Source organism: Rhinichthys klamathensis, unplaced genomic scaffold, assembly GCF_029890125.1.
Source record: "Rhinichthys klamathensis goyatoka isolate OS25496 unplaced genomic scaffold, OSU_Roscu_1.1 h1tg000487l_1, whole genome shotgun sequence".
NCBI classification, from domain to species: domain Eukaryota; kingdom Metazoa; phylum Chordata; class Actinopteri; order Cypriniformes; family Leuciscidae; genus Rhinichthys; species Rhinichthys klamathensis.
Genome location: NW_026606974.1, coordinates 1,325,001 through 1,342,943, shown reverse-complemented (window position 1 = coordinate 1,342,943; position 17,943 = coordinate 1,325,001). Strand labels below are relative to the sequence as shown.

The 17,943-nt window shown below is 41.1% G+C and overlaps 2 protein-coding genes across 2 annotated transcripts in view; both read right to left on the bottom strand.

Moving 5' to 3' along the window:
* si:dkey-91m11.5 (PH_BCR_vertebrate and RhoGAP_Bcr domain-containing protein) overlaps nt 1-9,309 on the bottom strand; it is a 54,469-nt gene extending 45,160 nt beyond the window's left edge. Inside the window, exons 1-2 of the mRNA XM_056237565.1 lie at nt 8,936-9,309; nt 7,392-8,780 (exon numbers count right to left, since the gene is read on the bottom strand). Of these exons, the coding sequence (XP_056093540.1) occupies nt 7,392-8,760 (1,369 nt within the window). The 5' untranslated portion in view covers nt 8,761-8,780; nt 8,936-9,309. The remainder of the gene's footprint in view (nt 1-7,391; nt 8,781-8,935) is intronic.
* A 5,704-nt stretch (nt 9,310-15,013) lies between these two features.
* Nucleotides 15,014-17,943, bottom strand: part of pgm5 (phosphoglucomutase 5) — a 27,496-nt gene continuing 24,566 nt past the window's right edge. The window contains exons 10-11 of the mRNA XM_056237477.1: nt 16,819-16,956; nt 15,014-15,346 (exon numbers count right to left, since the gene is read on the bottom strand). Coding sequence (XP_056093452.1) covers nt 15,257-15,346; nt 16,819-16,956 — 228 coding nt within the window. The 3' untranslated portion in view covers nt 15,014-15,256. The remainder of the gene's footprint in view (nt 15,347-16,818; nt 16,957-17,943) is intronic.

Genomic DNA, 17,943 nt, shown 5'->3' with positions numbered 1-17,943 from the left:
AGACGCTGAACACTGCGCGCGCGCTGTGTAGACAGGCGAGCCGTCATCGTGACCGAGTCCAAATCTATTCCTAGGAAGGAAATCGATTGACTGGGATGAAGGGAGCTCTTTGTCCAGTTGACAGAGAGGCCCAGCGTTTCCAAATGGTCGAGGAGAACTGCGCGGTGCGACAGAAGCTCCGTCTGTGATTGGGCCAAAATCAGCCAGTCGTCCAGATAATTCAGAATGCGCAGCCCCTGGCTTCGCAGGGGGGCGAGCGCCGTATCCATGCACTTCGTGAATGTACGGGGCGCCAGAGATAAGCCGAACGGGAGAACGGCGTATTGATAAACAAGACCCTCGAAGGCGAAACGTAAGAATGGCCTGTGACGGGGATTTATCTGGATCTGAAAATAGGCGTCTTTCAGGTCTAGAGATATGAACCAGTCCCCTTGGCGCACCTGCGCGAGGAGTTTCCTGGTAGTGAGCATCTTGAACGGTCTCTTCATGAGCGCTTTGTTCAAAGACCTGAGATCTAAGATCGGTCTGAGGCCGCCGTCTTTCTTGGGAACCAGAAAATAACGGCCGTAAAACCCCGACTCGGTCATAGATGGCGGGACTCTCTCTATCGCGCCCTTTTGCAACAGCGTCGCAATTTCTGAGCGGAGCGTGCCGGCGGCCAGCGGGCTGACAGAAGATTCGAGCTGCGCGCGCGCACGAGGCGGGCGGCGGCGAAACTGTAGCAGGTAGCCGTTCTTTATAATGCTTAACACCCACGGGGAAATGCCTGGAATGGCTTCCCACGCTTTGGAGCATGCGGCTAGTGGCCGAATGGCTGTATTGCCCTGATTGCTGCACATAGCGGGCTGGACACAGTGTGTGGGCGCGCTTTGAATGTGTGTGGCAACGGGATTTGCACTCAGAGAGGAGTCTATGGGCCGTGACACAGAGCGAGCAGAGAGGGGACACGTGCACGAGCTCGTGGGCGTGTTTATGTTCTCTGATATTAGAGCGGGCTGTGCCCGTTTCATGTGATGGGGCTCTGATAGAGACACGGGATATGTTATGCTTGTGTGTATGGGTGAACACATGATTGTGGGCACGTTTTCTACACAACTGGCAAAATTTCTCTTTTGAGATTTCTCTGGGTAGCCGTAAAAACGGCTTTTTGTCGCTCGCAAGCGGGCTGGGACACCGGCTTGTTTGTGGCGGTCAACACTACAGCAGTCGGCGAAATAACGGGGACTGGCAGAGGGCGAAGCTTTGACGGCGGTCCGGCCGCGGCGGGAGAGCACCGTCGTTTTCTTGACATTGTTAGGCAGACTTCTGATGATCAGGCTTCAGCGTGATCTTGGGTCGCGGGCCACGGGGGGGCGGCGGTCTGCGGCGGCTGTCAGAGCGAGAGCGAGGGCGAGGGCGGCCGCTCTGACTGCGCTGAGTTGTTTGAGTCTGCGGAGGGGGGCGCTGTGATGGGGCTCTGGCGGAGGGCTCGTGAGAGCGGCCCGCTGAAGAGCTAGCGCGGCGGGGTAGAAACAAGTTCATCGCCTGAGAAGCTTTCTGTACTTCAGAAAAGCGATCGACAATTCCCGTGACGGCAGATCCAAACAGGCCCGTCGGGGAGAGGGGCGCGTTGAGAAACGCGGCGCGCTCAGAATCTCCCATGTCGGCGAGCGTGAGCCATAAGTGTCTCTCAGCAACACAAAGGCTGGCCATGCATTTCCCCAGAGCTTGTGCGGCGGCTTTAGTGGCGCGAAGGGCGAGATCCGTAGCACTTCTCAAATCCGTGACGGCGGGGGGGGGTTTTCTACCGCCTTCGGCCCATTCACGGAGAATATCGCTCTGTAACACTTGGAGGACAGACATAGAGTGAAGCGCAGCGGCGGCCTGACCGGCGGCGGCGTAAGCGCGAGCATGAAAGCTCGAGGTCGCTCTGCAAGCCTTCGAAGGAAGCGTGGGTGAAGAACGCCATCTAGCGGAGGGCGGGCAGAGGTGTGTGGCGACCAAGTCCTTGACGGGCGGCATGGCTGCATAGCCTTTCTCGGCGGCTCCGTCCACCGAGCGCAGCGAGGCGGATACATCGGAGCGATTTCTAGCCGAGAGCGGTGCATTCCAGGATTTTGTCAGCTCTGCGTGAAGTTCAGGCAGGAATGGAGCGGCCCGGGTGCACGCGGGGGTCGAGCGCCGATGAAAAAAGCTACCGTCCATTCGGTTCGGGGCCTGCTCGGGTGGAGGAGACCACTCGAGACCGAGGCGTTCGACGGCCTGTGAGAGGAGGCGCATCAGCTCCTCTTCTATCCCGGCGCGGGTCCCCGTCGACTCTCTCGCGGATCCGAGAGATGACCAGTCTTCACTGTCAGAAGCGAGCAGTGAACAGGAGTCCTTCTCCTCCGCGGCGTCATCGGAAACAACAGAGCGGCCACTCGGCGGCAACTGAATGTCCGGCAGGGGCGGGGAGGGAGAGCGGGAAGCGGGAGGCGGCGGCGGCGGCCCGCATGTTTCCGCTGGGGGCTCCGGCGGCCTTTGAGAGCGGCGTTTCTTTTTACGCGGCGAGAGAATAGGCGGCGCGGGAGCGGTTTTCACTGCCAGAAGTCGTGCCCGCAGGGACGATAACGGCAGGCTTTCACAGAGGTCGCATCCTCCATCAGCGAGGGCGAGTTCTGCATGCTCGAGTCCCAAGCAGAGAGCGCAGATGACATGGCGGTCTCCGTCCTCGAGACGAGCGCGGCAAGAGCCGCAGGAAAAACGAGACATCTTTAAAAAGACGCTCGGCTCTTTTAGAAATAGAGAAAGGATACAATCGTCGGATGGCCTAGCTTGCTGGGCGGCTGAAGGTGGCGAAGACGGCCGGCTTCTTCAGGGTCCTTGAGCTCGCTAGAGGATGCCTTCTTCGACGGCGATGGCTTTTCTCAGGAACAGCAGAAGCGTGCAGCTTGCTGAAGATGAAATGAATCAACATATAAGCCTGGGAGAGCGCCTTATATACACCATGGCCACGCCCATTCTGGCGGGTCATGACGCAATGAGCGCGCGGGCGCCTCTCATTGGAAGCGGGTTCAGCCCCGCTCTCCCATAGGCTTAAGCAGTTCTCTCTGAGCGAACCAATGAGCTGCTAGCTAGCCCGCTCTAGGTCTGCCGCAGAGGAACTGCGTTGTGTATGGATACAAAATTATGAAATAATTTTTTGGCTTCAATATCTCAGCAAAGATGAATCTTTCCCGCAGCGTAAGCTAGCTTACGCAATACGAGAGAACCTCTCGTAAGAGAACTACAGCTTAACTGACCACATTAGTAGACTGTTTGAAAAGAAGCAAATTACATGCAGCAGTCGCTACTGCTGTCAGGCTTTATGTGCACGTTTGATGTTGTATGAGCGGTATTTCTGATGTTGAGGCTTTCGTTGGATTTATGGGCTCTGGCAGATGATAAAACGGAAAAACAACAAGAGGGATAAGAGCCATCAAATACCTCTCGCCATTCCCAAAGCCTTACTGAAAGCAGACCACAGATTCTGTTTGCAAAGTTGAAATGTTTTCAAAATAATAAAGAACTTTCCTTAAAATAATCATGTTAAACCAAAGATAAAATGCACTATCACCTGTTACCGTTTCCATGCAGAAGGATGGTGCACCATTTAGAATTGAATTGAGAATGCCTTTTAAATATCAACTTAATTTCGATAGATAGATAGACCGACCGACCGACCATGGAAAACCCACAAGTCTATTCTACCCAAACTTTTTTTTGCCCAAGCCAGCATGCATGGTGTAACTCAAGAGTTTGTGAGGAGGACTTTAACAAAGGACTGTTTATTTTAATAATACAGGCAGGATTATGTTGTCTGCCAGGGCCGGTCTGTGCCTAAGAGGTGACTTAACACCCAGTTGACGGAAGGGAAACCTGCCAGATTTAGCTTCCCAGGAAAAATGGCACACAGTAAACCTGTAAGAGCCACCTGATCTCATTCACTGGCTGGTTCTGTCAGCATAATGCCCACAAAGTCAAACTCAATCCATTCCGAGCCCACCAAGCACAACACTTTTGACTGATCAAGGCAGCAATCGCCTGTGTAAAACGAGGCGGATTTATAAAACACGATTGAAAAGTAACCGTTTTACCACAGAAGAGGTCTGAGGAAACATTTTTATGATTGGTGCCACCTCAAGGGATTTCCATGAAGATATATTTTCCTTGTTGCGAAATAACCTCTGGCATGCAACCGTTAATTGTTTGACTGCATGAAGCTTAGTACCTTTTAATTTCATAGTAAATTCATATTAAATCCTTGAGGATTTTCAAAAATGTCAGGGCAGTCATCACCACAGTGTGGCACAGCATGTGCTTGTTTGACAAACGCACGTGGCCGCACTGTCCGCTGCTGTTTACACAAGGGAGGGGCACTAGGTGAGCGTGACTGAGATTTTCGAGGACTAAAATCTGTGCATCATGCTCTCTGATCTCTCTCAGAGTAACGGATCTAACAGAGGCAGTTTAAACTATCTTGCAAGACTCGACAGTGCGGTTTGTGAACAGCTCGAGGGCAATCTATTAAGATTGTAGAAAAGAATTTGGAGAAAGTGTGGAGACAGACTGAAGAATGACTACACTTCCCACTGGTGTAAATCACGATCCTGCTGTTAAAACGCAACATAACACTGATCATTTGCAATTTGTTTGTTCGCAGCTCTGCGCTCTCTCTGCCTGCTTACGTAACTACAGCTTGGACTGAGCTGATGAGCGCTTTTCTGCTTGATAGGAGAGAAATATCGGTTTCTGTCATTTTTGTCAAATTTGCAAATGTGCACTTAAAAAAATGTAACTTAAAGAGTTACTGTCTAATCTATATTATATCCTCATTATCATCACATATTATAGGACAATAAGTCTCCAATTTTAGGCAAAGTGGGGAAGTAAAGACCAACATGAACAATGAAACAATGATGTATTCTGCTTGATCTAGCCTAGATTTGATCATTATTGTGCTCTTGCTTAATCATTTAACACTAATGTTCTGTTTAAGGTTTGAGAGTCTAAGGCTCAGCAGTTAATATGTCTTGCTATGACATATCTACATGACTTTTGATCATTTAATGAGGAAAACATGCTTCAAATGTTCTCTATGAGAATATGTTACATACACTTGCTTTCAAAAGTTTGGGGTGGTAAGATTTGATGTTTTTGAAAGAAGCTTCCTATGCTCACCAAGGCTGAATTTATTTGAAATACAGTTTATTTTTTGTTTTGTTTTTTAAACAGCTTTTTCTTTTGACATATTACAATTTTTACTTGTATTTGATTTTGAATATATTTTAAAATGTAATTTATTCCTGTGATGCCAAAGCTGAATTTTCAGCATCATTACTCCAGCTTTCAGTGCCACACGATCCTTCAGAAATCATTCTAATATGCTGAGTTGTTGCTTATTATTGTTATCAATGTTAGAAACAGTTGAGCTGCTTAATATTTTTGTTGATAGTGCGATAAACATTTTAAGGATACTTTGATGAATAAAATTAAAAAGAACAGAAATCTTTTGCAACAATGTAAAGGTATTTGCTGTCACTTTTGATCAATTTAATACATCCCTGCTGACCCCAAACTTTTGAAGAGTACACTAAGAAAGTTGCTTAAAAAGTACTTTGAGTACAATCAATTGGATGTTTAAGTCATTTCAACTTAAATTACATTAAACTGACTGTATAACTTAAAAAAAGTGGAAAACTTATTTTGATGAGTTAAACTAAAGCAATGTAAAAACATATGTTGTCACAACTTATTAATCTTACACTCTAAAAAATGCAGAGTTGTTTCAACCCAATTTTGGGTCAAATATGGACGAACCCAAACGTTGGATTAAAAATGCAATTAAAAAAATGTAACCCAACGGCTGGGTTTGTCCATATTTGACCCAAACTTGGGTTAAAACAACCCAGCATTTTTCAGAGTGTAATCATTTTTTACAGTGTTATATCACTGGGGTCTCTGGGACCCTAAACATAAATGCAGTCTGAACAGAACATGAGTGTTAACGTTTGCTACAACAGCAAATGCATGTGAAAATGAAATGATTAAAAGCAAAACCATTTCTAAATGCAAGATTGCTTCCCACTGACACTTTGCTTCAAATAACCTCTTCTTTGCATTGCAGTGACCCCTCAATTCATGAGGAAAACAAGCCTCAATATTAACTAACGTAAAGCTACATGCCATTCGCATGGTGACCATTCAAATGCATTACAGCTCACATTCAAAATAAAGAACCATTCCTTGAGTGTTTCCATTCAAACCAATAAAACCACAGATGTCTGCTCAATTGACATTCTGTATCTTCAGTCCTTCTCTTAATTTGTTTCTTGTCTTTCACCCCTCCCCCAACAAAAAGCCTTGCTAAATTCACCATAGTAGACGACCCCTTTAGGTTAATTAGCCCTCGGCAGGACAACAACATTAATGTGAACTGATGCATAAACACTCTGGGTGGACAGAGAACGAGTGACTGCACTGCCTCGGGCCATTCTTGGCCTCAAACACTGCAGATCAGACCAGTCGTATCATGACAGCGAGATAAGTAAAGGGAGAAACCACATGGAGAGCTTACACAAAGAACAAATATAGTAGAGGGTTGGTACTGTTGTTAAAAAACGACAAACACAACATGGATTTGCCTCATTATCTGCCTAAAAGTCTAGGGGGTTTAAAAATAAAAATGCATTTTTAGGTTTTTACATCATTTCTTAACTTAAAATATTAACTAAATATTTTTAAATGTAATAAATGTTATAAATCTAAAGTTTATAACACATTTACCAAATCTGATGATATTACGGTTTCATTCTGTTTTCTACAGGCAGGCCAAAACCAAAACAATAATCATAATAATTTCATTCTACTGACTGCCCTGATTTTTTCTTTAAAAATATTTTTCAAATATTTTTAAATACACATCCAATTAAAGCAAAATACATATTTTCTAAATAATATTTTAATAATTTGCTTTAGATTTAGTACAGTGACAACGTAAAAGCCAAATCTTACATTTTGGAAACAATTCTTTAATAGTTTTCCTCAAACAATATAATAGGCCTTTATGAATGAAAATGTGTAGGCCTATGCCATTATATTTTCGAAAGGGAATGCTTCACAAGGGGGTCATCATACCTGGCATCAAAAAGTTTGAAACCCCTGTAATACTCAACACATGACGACAAAATCAGATACATGTTAGAAGGGTTGCACAACAGGGAGTAATGACCTCTTAAAAGACCAATATCAAGCATAAAATGCCATTATAATGGATCTTGGAGCCTTTTCTTCTTAATATGTCCCCACTGTGGGAAAGTGAAATCCTACGAAAGGCCCACCAAACAGACCCTACGGGACATACAAAAGTAAACACCGCAAGAATGTTGTCTTACCTAAATCTCCATGGAAACTGTTGCTGAAGTTGTTGGAGCTTCCGTCAGTGGGCCAGTTCTTGCGGACACCAATAACATTAGCCTCGGAGAGCGCTAGCTGTTGCTTGAGACGCTTCTGGGACTGTGGGGTAGGAGGGCTGCCGCTCTCAAACGACTGCTGGGAGTGCTGGGATGGAGAGCGACTCTTCTCTCGGTACATTCGGTAGGCGGTGGGGCTCGGGGACACGTGGCTGGATTGCCCTGAGGAGAAGTCTTCTTCGCTGGATGTCAGGTTTTCATTGGAGCTGCAATCTGGCGTGTATCCATCCTCAAAACTCCCAGGTGAGTAAGACCGCCTGGGCCACGTCAAGTGCAGTTCCTCTCCATCTCCCATAATGCCCCCCACATAAACGGTCGTATAAGGCTGACAGTCCGACTGGTGCCAGTTCTGCTGAGTTGCTCTTCTTCCATTAAGTCTAATTAAATTGTCCTTGAGGAACCCAGCATTCAGGTCAGCCTCATCGTACTCACAGCTGTAACCACTCTCTGTTGCTCTTTCATGTGACCGCTCTGGCTTATGGACATCCCCGAAAGCAGTGGACAGATTACCCGGGACAGAATGCAAAGACCTCTTGCGCTCCATCTGCATAGCTTGACTGCCCAAACTACTTATCTTCTCAGAGACTTCTCTATCATTGACCCGAACAAGACCCTTTTCTTGGTGGTACTCCATATTGACGTAGTAAGGCCTCTCGCTTTTCCCCTCGCTAGATGTTTGGGAATTGGCTCGCCTGATGCGTTCAAAGTTTGACCGAAGTGCAGCGACTCCCAACCCGGTGGTGGCTTTTTCCTTCAGTGGAGACTCTGGAACACCATCCGCCTCATCATGTGCAGGTCCACGTCCAGCAATGGGTCTGAGTGGAGCTTCAACACTCCTTTTTTTGTATGGAGACATCCAGTCAGTCTCACCATCTCTGTTTTTCTGCCTGTCCAGGTCTGAGATATCACATCCCCCCACCTCAACACACGGCTGAGACTCACGACTCTCCTCTGCTGCGGTCGTGTGCTTCAGTTTGGCTGGGAGAAACCTGCTCTCATCAGCTTTCTGAGGATGGACGTCGGTGGATGCCGGCTTACGCTCACCTTGCAAGACCCTACTGAAGCCCCAACGCTGAGAGTCATGGCTTCTTCGCTCTTTGGCCAGAAGTGTTTGCAGGTAGATCATTCGAAAGCGCTCCTTGTTCACTTCCATCTCCAGTCGCCTAATAGAGTTTCGGCATTTCTCCAACTCCTGCTCAATGTCTCCAACAGAGTTCAAAGACATCTCAGGAGGATCTGAGTCAGGAAATTGAGCTTTCCACGCTTCCACAAAGCCAACAGGTTCTACCATGATTGCTTACTGCTGGTTTACTTTTTTAGTGGGGAAAAAATGACACGTTAAAATCCACTTGTTTGTAAGAATACACCCAAAGCCATGTTGATTTATAACTTCATATCCTACAGCTGAATTATAACTTGTCCTGTGTACATGCATAGCATAATCTCAACATCTGATAAACACTTACTCAGCTGATCTTGGACAGACGCACAATTTTCTCCATAAACACAACAAGCAGAGTCGCAACATCCATGTGCACTTCAAACATCTATTGACATCCGCGTTTCATTCCATATGGCAACGATGACTGAAAATCCTTTATAAACATTTTCGCGTGCAAAATTCACTTCTCAGTCATATTAGCTGCTAAAATGTAATAATGTAATTTCAATGAGGTATCCAAAGAAGTTACCGGAAAATTGTGTTGTTATTTTCTCAAACGTCGATATTTGTCAGAGATGCGCTGTAGCCTACTCTTGCAGGGTTACCGCTGGCATCGCTGTCCGTCACTACATATGACTGTATCTGCGCTCTCTCTCTCTCTCTCTCTCTCTCTCTCTCTCTCTCTCTCTCTCTCTCTCTCTCTCTCTCTCTCTCTCTCTCTCTCTCTCTCTCTCAGTGCTGTATCTGCGCTCTCTCTCTCTCTCTCTCTCTCTCTCTCTCTCTCTCTCTCTCTCTCTCTCTCTCTCTCTCTCTCTCTCTCTCTCTCAGTGCTGCTGCAGGAAGAGGTGGGACTATGATTAATACTGACTGCACAGACAATCTCAGTTTAAAGACACAGATTCGGTTATTCAGCAACAAAGACAACGAAAACTTGCAAAAACTGTTTGCGACGCTTAGCTAGCAAGCTGTTTTCCCACTTAGCCTACTTCGTTACGGCTAGGCCTACTGCAACCGCCAAAACGAATTTACAGAAACATTCGATATCGTGTAGGATTTATCGCATCGTTTTAGTTGTATACCATTAGATACGATACCTAACATTATCAAGACACGATCAATATATATATATATATATATATATATATATATATATATATATATATATATATATATATATATATATATAAGAGTCTCTTCTGTGAAATGTTTTATTCTAATACACCTGACAGACAGTGATTGTAAACTGCTGTGACATTTTCTAGTGGATGGATGTCATGCATGATGTCATGTGAACTTGTCTCCATCTAGCGTTTTTGTGTGGAACAGCAATTGAACCTTTTGATCGTTTTTATTGTAGGCTATACACATTTCATTCGTCTTGGTCCCATTTCTCCATCTCGCCTTTTAAAAGAAGTTATATTGTGTGTCTGTCAGTGTTTTATTAGATGGAACTAGGCTGAAGTTTCTCACATCTGAATCCTGTTTGACTTTCTCCCTATTAACGGTTTGTCTATTTATACTGTTAACATGGCTGACGAATTAATTCAAACATTGACACTATGATTTAGAAATAGATTTTTTTTTTCTAAAGATAAACAAAACATAAACCAGACGCATATGCCTATAAGCTCTTATTGAGCATGAGCTAATATTATTTGCATTATGCCATTATAAGCAGAAACCCCATGGTTTCTCAACTGATCAGATAATTACTTTAAAACAGCAAGAAAGTTTACAGACAGTAGTACTGTTATGGTCACAGGCACAGTTCCAATAACACTAATAAGGACACTTAAGATACATTTCTAGCCCTCAGGTGGTCTTCATTTGGGTGCACCTTTTGTTATCTTCCCGGTCAGAAGTGACCGGACACCTAAAAATGAAACTTCCTCCATCCCAGTAAAACCAATGCAATTTATTTTTGTTCTATAATGTTTTTTTTTTCTTTTTAATTTTGTATTTTGAGAGAATTTTAAGTTACTTATTAATATTTATGCAATATTTATGGTCCATTTTTGCCATTAAAAATAATTCCATTTCCCCCCCCCCCAATTTTTTTACAATATTTCTTCAATTATTGCAGTATTTCAGATTAATATACAGGCCTTTTAAATCCATTTTTTAGTCATACTAGCGCCATCTGTTGAATGTATTTTTTTTTTAATTCTCAAATAATACTTTTTGCCAAGGTTTATAATTTTTTTTTTAAAATAAGTTTGATGTGAAGTGTACACGTTTTTGCATTATTGCTACAGTCAAACCTGAATACAGAGAAAGCATTTTGTTACAGGTAACATTACAATTCAATAAAACAATAAACAGTAATGCTTTATTAAAGCTTATTATTATTTATATTATTTATATTTTTAAACATATTAATTATTATTTAATAATTTTAATTATAATTATATTAATTATATATATATATATATATATATATATATATTAATTATATATAATTATTAATTATGTTATTTTTTTCACTATTGATGTTTTAGAGTTTCACCCCTTCATTGCTGAGCACTTTTGTTTCTCCATCGTGGCCGATTTGTAGAGAATTTTTGTGTTTTTGTCAATTTCCCGTTCATTCATATGGTCGGTCATTTTTGACAGAAGAGCACAAGTGTGACAAATTTGTGTACGACCACTTAGCCTGCTCGAATCATGCCTTAATTTTTTGTGTGTGTTCATATACCTAATGTCATAAAAGTCACCAAGTTTCGTAACATTCAGATGAAGCTGTGATTTAAAAAAATTCAAAACAGATTTTTTTATTTTATCACAATTCATTGGTGTGTATGTGTATAAAAGTGTGTTTGTATGTGTGTGTGTGTGGGGGTGAGTGTGTCTGTTTTGCACTCTTGATGTTTAGAGTGTCACCCCTTCATTGTTGAGCACTTTTTTCTGCATCGTGGACGATTTGTAGATTGTACATTAGGTAAAAAAATGACCGACCATAGGAAATGAATGGGAAATTGACAAAAACACAAAAATTAAATTTTTGTGTTTTTGTCAATTTCCCATTCATTTCCTATGGTCGGTCATTCTTGACCGAAGAGCACAAAAGGCACTATTTTTTTTACGACCACTTCAACATTCCGATGAAGCTGTGATTTAAAAAAATTCAAAACAGAAAAATTTTCGGTCAGAAATGACTGAAGAGCACCTGAGGGCTAGGGAAGAAAGATGCCCAGGGTCCCTGCTGACTTGCGTGAACATGCCATATAGGGAGGCATGACGAGGACTGCAAATGTGGCCTGAGCAAAGCAATAAACGGTAATGTCCGTAATGTAAGACACCTAAGATAGGGCTACAGGGAGACAGGAAAGACAGCTGATTGTGCTAGCAGTGCCAAACCACATGCATGTAACAACATGGCCCTGGAAGAGTGGAATAACATCTCACAGCAAGAACTGGCTAATCTGATTCAGTCCATGAGGACGAGATGCATTGTAGTACTTAAAGGGATAGTTCACCCAAAAATGAAGATAAGCCCATGATTTACTCACCCTCAAGTCATCAAATAGGTGTATATGACATTCTTCTTTCAGACGAATATAATCAGAGTCCTGGCTCTTCCAAGCTTAATAATGGCAGTTTCTGTTTTGAAGTCCATAAAAGTGGATCTATATCCATTATAAAAGTGCTCCACATGGATCTGGGGGGTTAATAAAGGCCTTCTGAAGCGAAGCGATGGGTTTGTGTAAGAAAAATATTCAAATTTAACACGTTACAAAGTAAAATTCTAGCTTCCATCCAAATGGCCATACGCAGTCTACTTGCGCCTTATGCGCAACTTACCGGTACACAACTTGTGACATCGGAAGTAGCGTAGTGCGTCATGGCGTAGCGTGAATATTGTTTACTTTATAAAGTTTTAAATATGGATTTTTTTTTTACACTAACGCATCGCTTTACTTCAGAAGACCTTTATTAACCCCCCGGAGCCGTGTGGAGCACTTTTATCATGGATGGATGCACTTTTATGGACTTCAAAACAGAAACGGCCATTCCATTACAAAGCTTGGAAGAGCCAGGACATTTTTTTTATATAACTCCCATTGTATTCGTCTGATAGAAGAATGTCAGTAATCGTGGGCTAATTTTTATTTTTGGGTAAACTATCCCTTTAAAGCAGTTGGTGGCCAAACCTGATACTGGGAAGTCTGGTTCTTTTCAGCGAACTGGTTCTTTCGAGCAGTTCGTTTCATTGAACAGGTTAAAAAAAAAACGATTCACCTGACTTACTTTTGCTATTGACCCAAAACATATATACATTTTTTTGAAGAAAGGAATGGACCCCTATTGCTTAATCCTTCACTAACCTTACTAATAGGCATTCTTTGTAATCATAAATTTGTTCGTGCAACTCACCAGGCATGTGGAACTCCCCTCCAGCTAATAGTTGAGATGTGAATTGCAATCTTCAGCAGATTTTTCTTCAGCTTGCATCTGAGTTGAGCCCATGTAAATTTGCTATGAACAAAAACAAACACCCTTTTTTTGCAGTCTGTCTGATTCTGCCCTTGCTTTGTTTTGCTTTTATTTGTGCGGGAGTCTGCATTAATTTCCTCGGAAGTCGCTCTCTTTTCACTTTCAGGGTTATTTAATTTTTTCTTGTTTGTTTGTAAAATATAAGAATTATACTTAAGAATAAACCTCACTTGATTGAATTTATTTTTTATTATTTATTTATTTATTATTATTTTTTTTTTTTAATAATCCATCCATTCTTAAAATTGCTTGTCCTACACTCAAAAAAATAAAACCTTCAAACCTTTCTATTAAAATGTTTTTACAGCATTTTAAATCAAATAAAACAAAACAAAACTTAAAAACTTTTGACTGGCAATGTAGTTCTTTATATATTTAAATAAAGAATAACAATAACAAGAAGCCAGGACACACAAAAGATAAAGTTTATTTATGCACATTTTAGGATACAAAATTAATTACAGCTAATGACATTTACCCTTTTTCTATCCTCCATCAAAGTAGCATTTAAAAGGGAGCATTTGTTTTCACCTTGGAGTAATTTGTAAAGAATTTTAAGGGACTTGCACTTTTACACTGATAAAACACTGATAAATGTTCTGGCTCAAAAAAAAATATTTTAAATGTTATGTGTTATATAATAATAATAATAATAATAATAAACTTTCTCATTTTGTTTCTCATCACACAATGGAATGCACATAATCCATCTGACACTAGACACAAACAACTGATTCATGCAGGATTTAAAAAATTGAAAGCTCAACAAAATAACTACTAAGCATAATTTGAGCGGACCAATTCATAGCCAAACATTCCTTTAAAACATTTCATACTTTGATTCACGCCACAAAGTTAATCTGGTGGACATTTCAGAAAGTGGTCAGAAAATTGCAAATCAAAGCAGATTACAAGATTGAACGTAAAATTATAGCACAATAGTTCTTCAAGACAATCTTTAGCCTATGATTATTATTTTAGTGTTTCATTGTTGGACATCAGGGGCCTCATTTATAAAAACGTGCTAAAATCCACTGCAATGTTCAGATTTATAAAAATGATCTTGTGGCGGAGTCAGGGTACAGGTACGACGCTTTTGCCAAAGCGTACATATCCTACGCACATGGCACCCTTTAGCGTAAATATGAGACGCAGATATATATGGGGCAGAAGGCGCCTCCTAGTGGTCTAACCCTAACCCTACCCCAGACCTAAACCTACCCATACTCTGTGCGTGTTATATTTACGCTAAAGGGTGCCATGTGAGTAGGATATGTAGCCTACGCTTTGGCAAAAGCGTCGTATATGACGCCTTGGGATGAGAACGCGTTGGTAAATCTAAGCAATTCTTGCAGTTCGCTATTCTCAAGTAAAGGATTAGGAAGCTGACTGTTGCAAATAACATTAATTAGGGAGCGTTTTCTAGATTTTTCTTGATTTCACATGTGGAAGAGAGGCGTACGCGCGTTTGTTGTGCGTACGTACGTAGGCCTACGTACGTTCTCTGAATCACACCTATACTCACATTTCAGAAATGAACTTGATCAAATGTAACATTTTATAAATGAGGCCCCAGCTCTAGCTGTTGCACAGATTATATTGTAGTGTTTCTAACGTGAATTCCACAGAAATAAGTAAATACTGAACAGCGTTGCTCCCTCGTTTCATTGATTGCATTGAATAGGCCTACTTTTCTTTGTAACAGCTACATTGTAAACAAAGGCATACAGGCAAACAGGTTGCTGTTTAAGTTTTAGACCCCATGCAGCTGATTCAAAACACAAAGTGGTCTATATATGTTCTGTTTCTAACCTCATTCTTGTTGAATTAAACACAGTCAAGGAGTCTTTGCGTGAGCATGAAGAAAACGCTTTGCTCCCTTTGGATCTTTTTGTAGTGGTTAACATGAGTTTATAAATGTGCAAAAGAAGAGAAAACCTCACAGGGGCCCTTGTAAAGACAAACGAGAGAGGAGAAAGGAAAAGGCGAGAAATGGTAAAAGAGCAGCAAAACGAAGAGTTGGCACATTCTTTGTAGTGTTTAGGGTAAAAGGCACAAAAGAAGACGGATCAGACATGGGTGAGGAAAGTGAATTTGGCCCCTGGTGTGTGTGTGTGCTGCTGGATTGGTCTCAGGTGATCACACTGGGGCCTCTGCTTCCAGTTCGTTCGTGGATGTTGGAGATTTTTAGAGCAATGGCAATGAGAGGACCCAGCACAACCTACAACGGTCAAAGGAAGGGCTTGTTAAACAGACTGCCAGTATCATGAGACAGTAGCATGAGTGGCTGCATTAAACTGTTTTAAAGGGATAGTTCACCCAAAAATGAAAATTGTCATTACTTACTCACCCTCAAGTTGTTCCAAACCCTTATGAGTTTCTTTTTTTCTGCTGAACACAAAAATAAGATATTTTAAAGAATGTTGGTAACCAAACAGTTGATGGGCCCCATTGACTTGCATAGTATATTTTTCCTATGAAAGTCAATGGGTGCCTTCAATTTTCTGGTGACCAACATTCTTTAAAATATCTTATTTTGTGTTCAACAGAAAAAAAGAAACTCATACAGGTTTGGAACAACTTGAGGGTGAGTAAGAAATGACAAAAATACTTTTTTTTTTCCTTAATAAAGAGTCGCCTTAAATTAACATTAAAATACTCACTGTTTTAATAGTGCAGCCAGAAGACTTGAACATTATGCATGTTAACATGATTTTAGTGTGAAAGAGGTACTTAATAACTTTTTCTCTGTAAAGTTACAATCAATTTTACAACTTTACTGCCATGACAACATAACACCTCAAACCCTAAAACTACTGTACAGCTCAAACAATACACAAGTTTTAACAGAAGAATACGTGAGTACTTTTATAAAAGCATAAGCTTCACGTTTATGCTTTTAAAACATACACAATTTGGCCATTGTAAGTGCATCACTGTAACTTTGATTTCTACTTTAAGAAAACGAGGGATGAGTCAAAATCCTTTTTATGGCAAAAATGCTGTCGACTGAACTGAACCTGGAATGTTTCTTTAAAGTGCCCTATTATGCTATTTTAAAGGTTCCTAATTTTGTTTGGGAGGTAACCTAAAGGTTTACATGCATTCAATGTAAAAAAAACACTTTAATATTCTCATAAAATACATTGCAGCATCACATCTTTTCTCACAGTGTCTGAAACAGTTTGATAAATAGCCCCTTTTCCACTGTCGGGCCAAACCGTTCTCTTTGCTTAACCGTTCCATATATGGATTCGATCTCTCTGACCCCTCCTTTCTGACAGCCAACTCTGCTCTGCCTCTGATTGGTCAAATGATGATAATAAATGACCTTTTCCACATACAGTAGATGATGACATATCACTTGTATACAAGCAAAACAAAAACAAATTAACTTATCAATAACTGATATGTGTCAAAAAAATTCTATAACAGATTTATATGATGTTATGGCAGCAATGAAGCACATTATAATTAATAAATATTGCTACACAGATGGAAGGTTTCTCTTAGACTTACCTATTAAGTGTGATGTTTGTTTAGGCTTTTGTTATCATTGCATAACTAAACTGTAGCTAAGCTTTTTTTATTTCTTCCGAAGCACTTTGGCAGTGCACTGGTTCATAAGCACAAATCAGTCCTGCTGAGCTTTTACAGCAGTGATGCTGTGTTAAACTAGAGTGAAGTCTTCACCTGAGTCTCTCTGCTGTGTCTCTCTGGGTCTCTCTCGTAGCTCTCAGCGTAGATGCGGATGGTGGCCCCTGTTCCGGCCCCAGAACCACTGAGCCGGAAGATGATTCGGGACGAGTCTGTGAAGATGATCCTTAGGCCCTGCAGGACAAGTGCAGAAATAGAAATGCAGCTCATTTTAGTGCTAACAATTCTGATTAATCATAAAGTTGCTTTTTTTTTTTTTTTTTTACCTTTCAACCTTCAGTTACCAGCCAGAATCATTAACTGGTGTCGGGTGTAATGCATTACTAAGTGATTCATTACTGTAATTTAATTACTTTTCCCTTGAAAAGTAAAGGGATTACTCTTAATTTTGTCTTCTGATGTACGTAACTGCATTAAATACTGTATAGACTAAAACAATTCTATAGTGGATTTAATCAGTATTTACCGTCTAATGTTACCGCTATGTTTCTAATGTAACCTCCCTTCAAGAAGTCACTTCAAGAATAATTTATGCAATTTTACATTACTTATTTGATAGAATTAAAAAGAGCAGTTTCATGTCTACCCTTTTTTTTTTGTATAACTGGTCGAGGTTGATTTAGAAAGTAATAAGTAATGCAGTACATATTAGAACAGTAATCTAATTACACTGTTGAAGATGTCATTAGTAACTAGTAAAACAATAAATTTACTAGTAAAACACAAATAAAACTGTATGTGAAAATGTCAAACATTCAACATGGCACATTCACATTCCTCGGCAGCTCTTATAAAATGTAATTTTATGAAAGTACAAGCTCTACTATTTGGATTTCCCAAACAGCAACACTTGTAGTTCATAATAATGTCCACTAGATGACAGGGAAAACTTTTTTCCGAGCCAGATCCAATTGGACAACTGCTCAGCAGTGGAGGAGTGACATGTAACAATAAAAAAAAAAAAAAAAAAAAAGAACAATAACTACACAGAGACAGCAAGTGAGATGAAGAGTGAGTGAGAAGTTTAGTTCTTATTAGGTGAAAAGTAAAAACAAGTGTGTCTTGTAAAAAGTTTCTCCCTTGACCACAATAGAGCTCTTTAAAAAACATATTTTTTGTTGTTGATGTCAAATGCTGTTCATCCAGTCACACACCAAATTA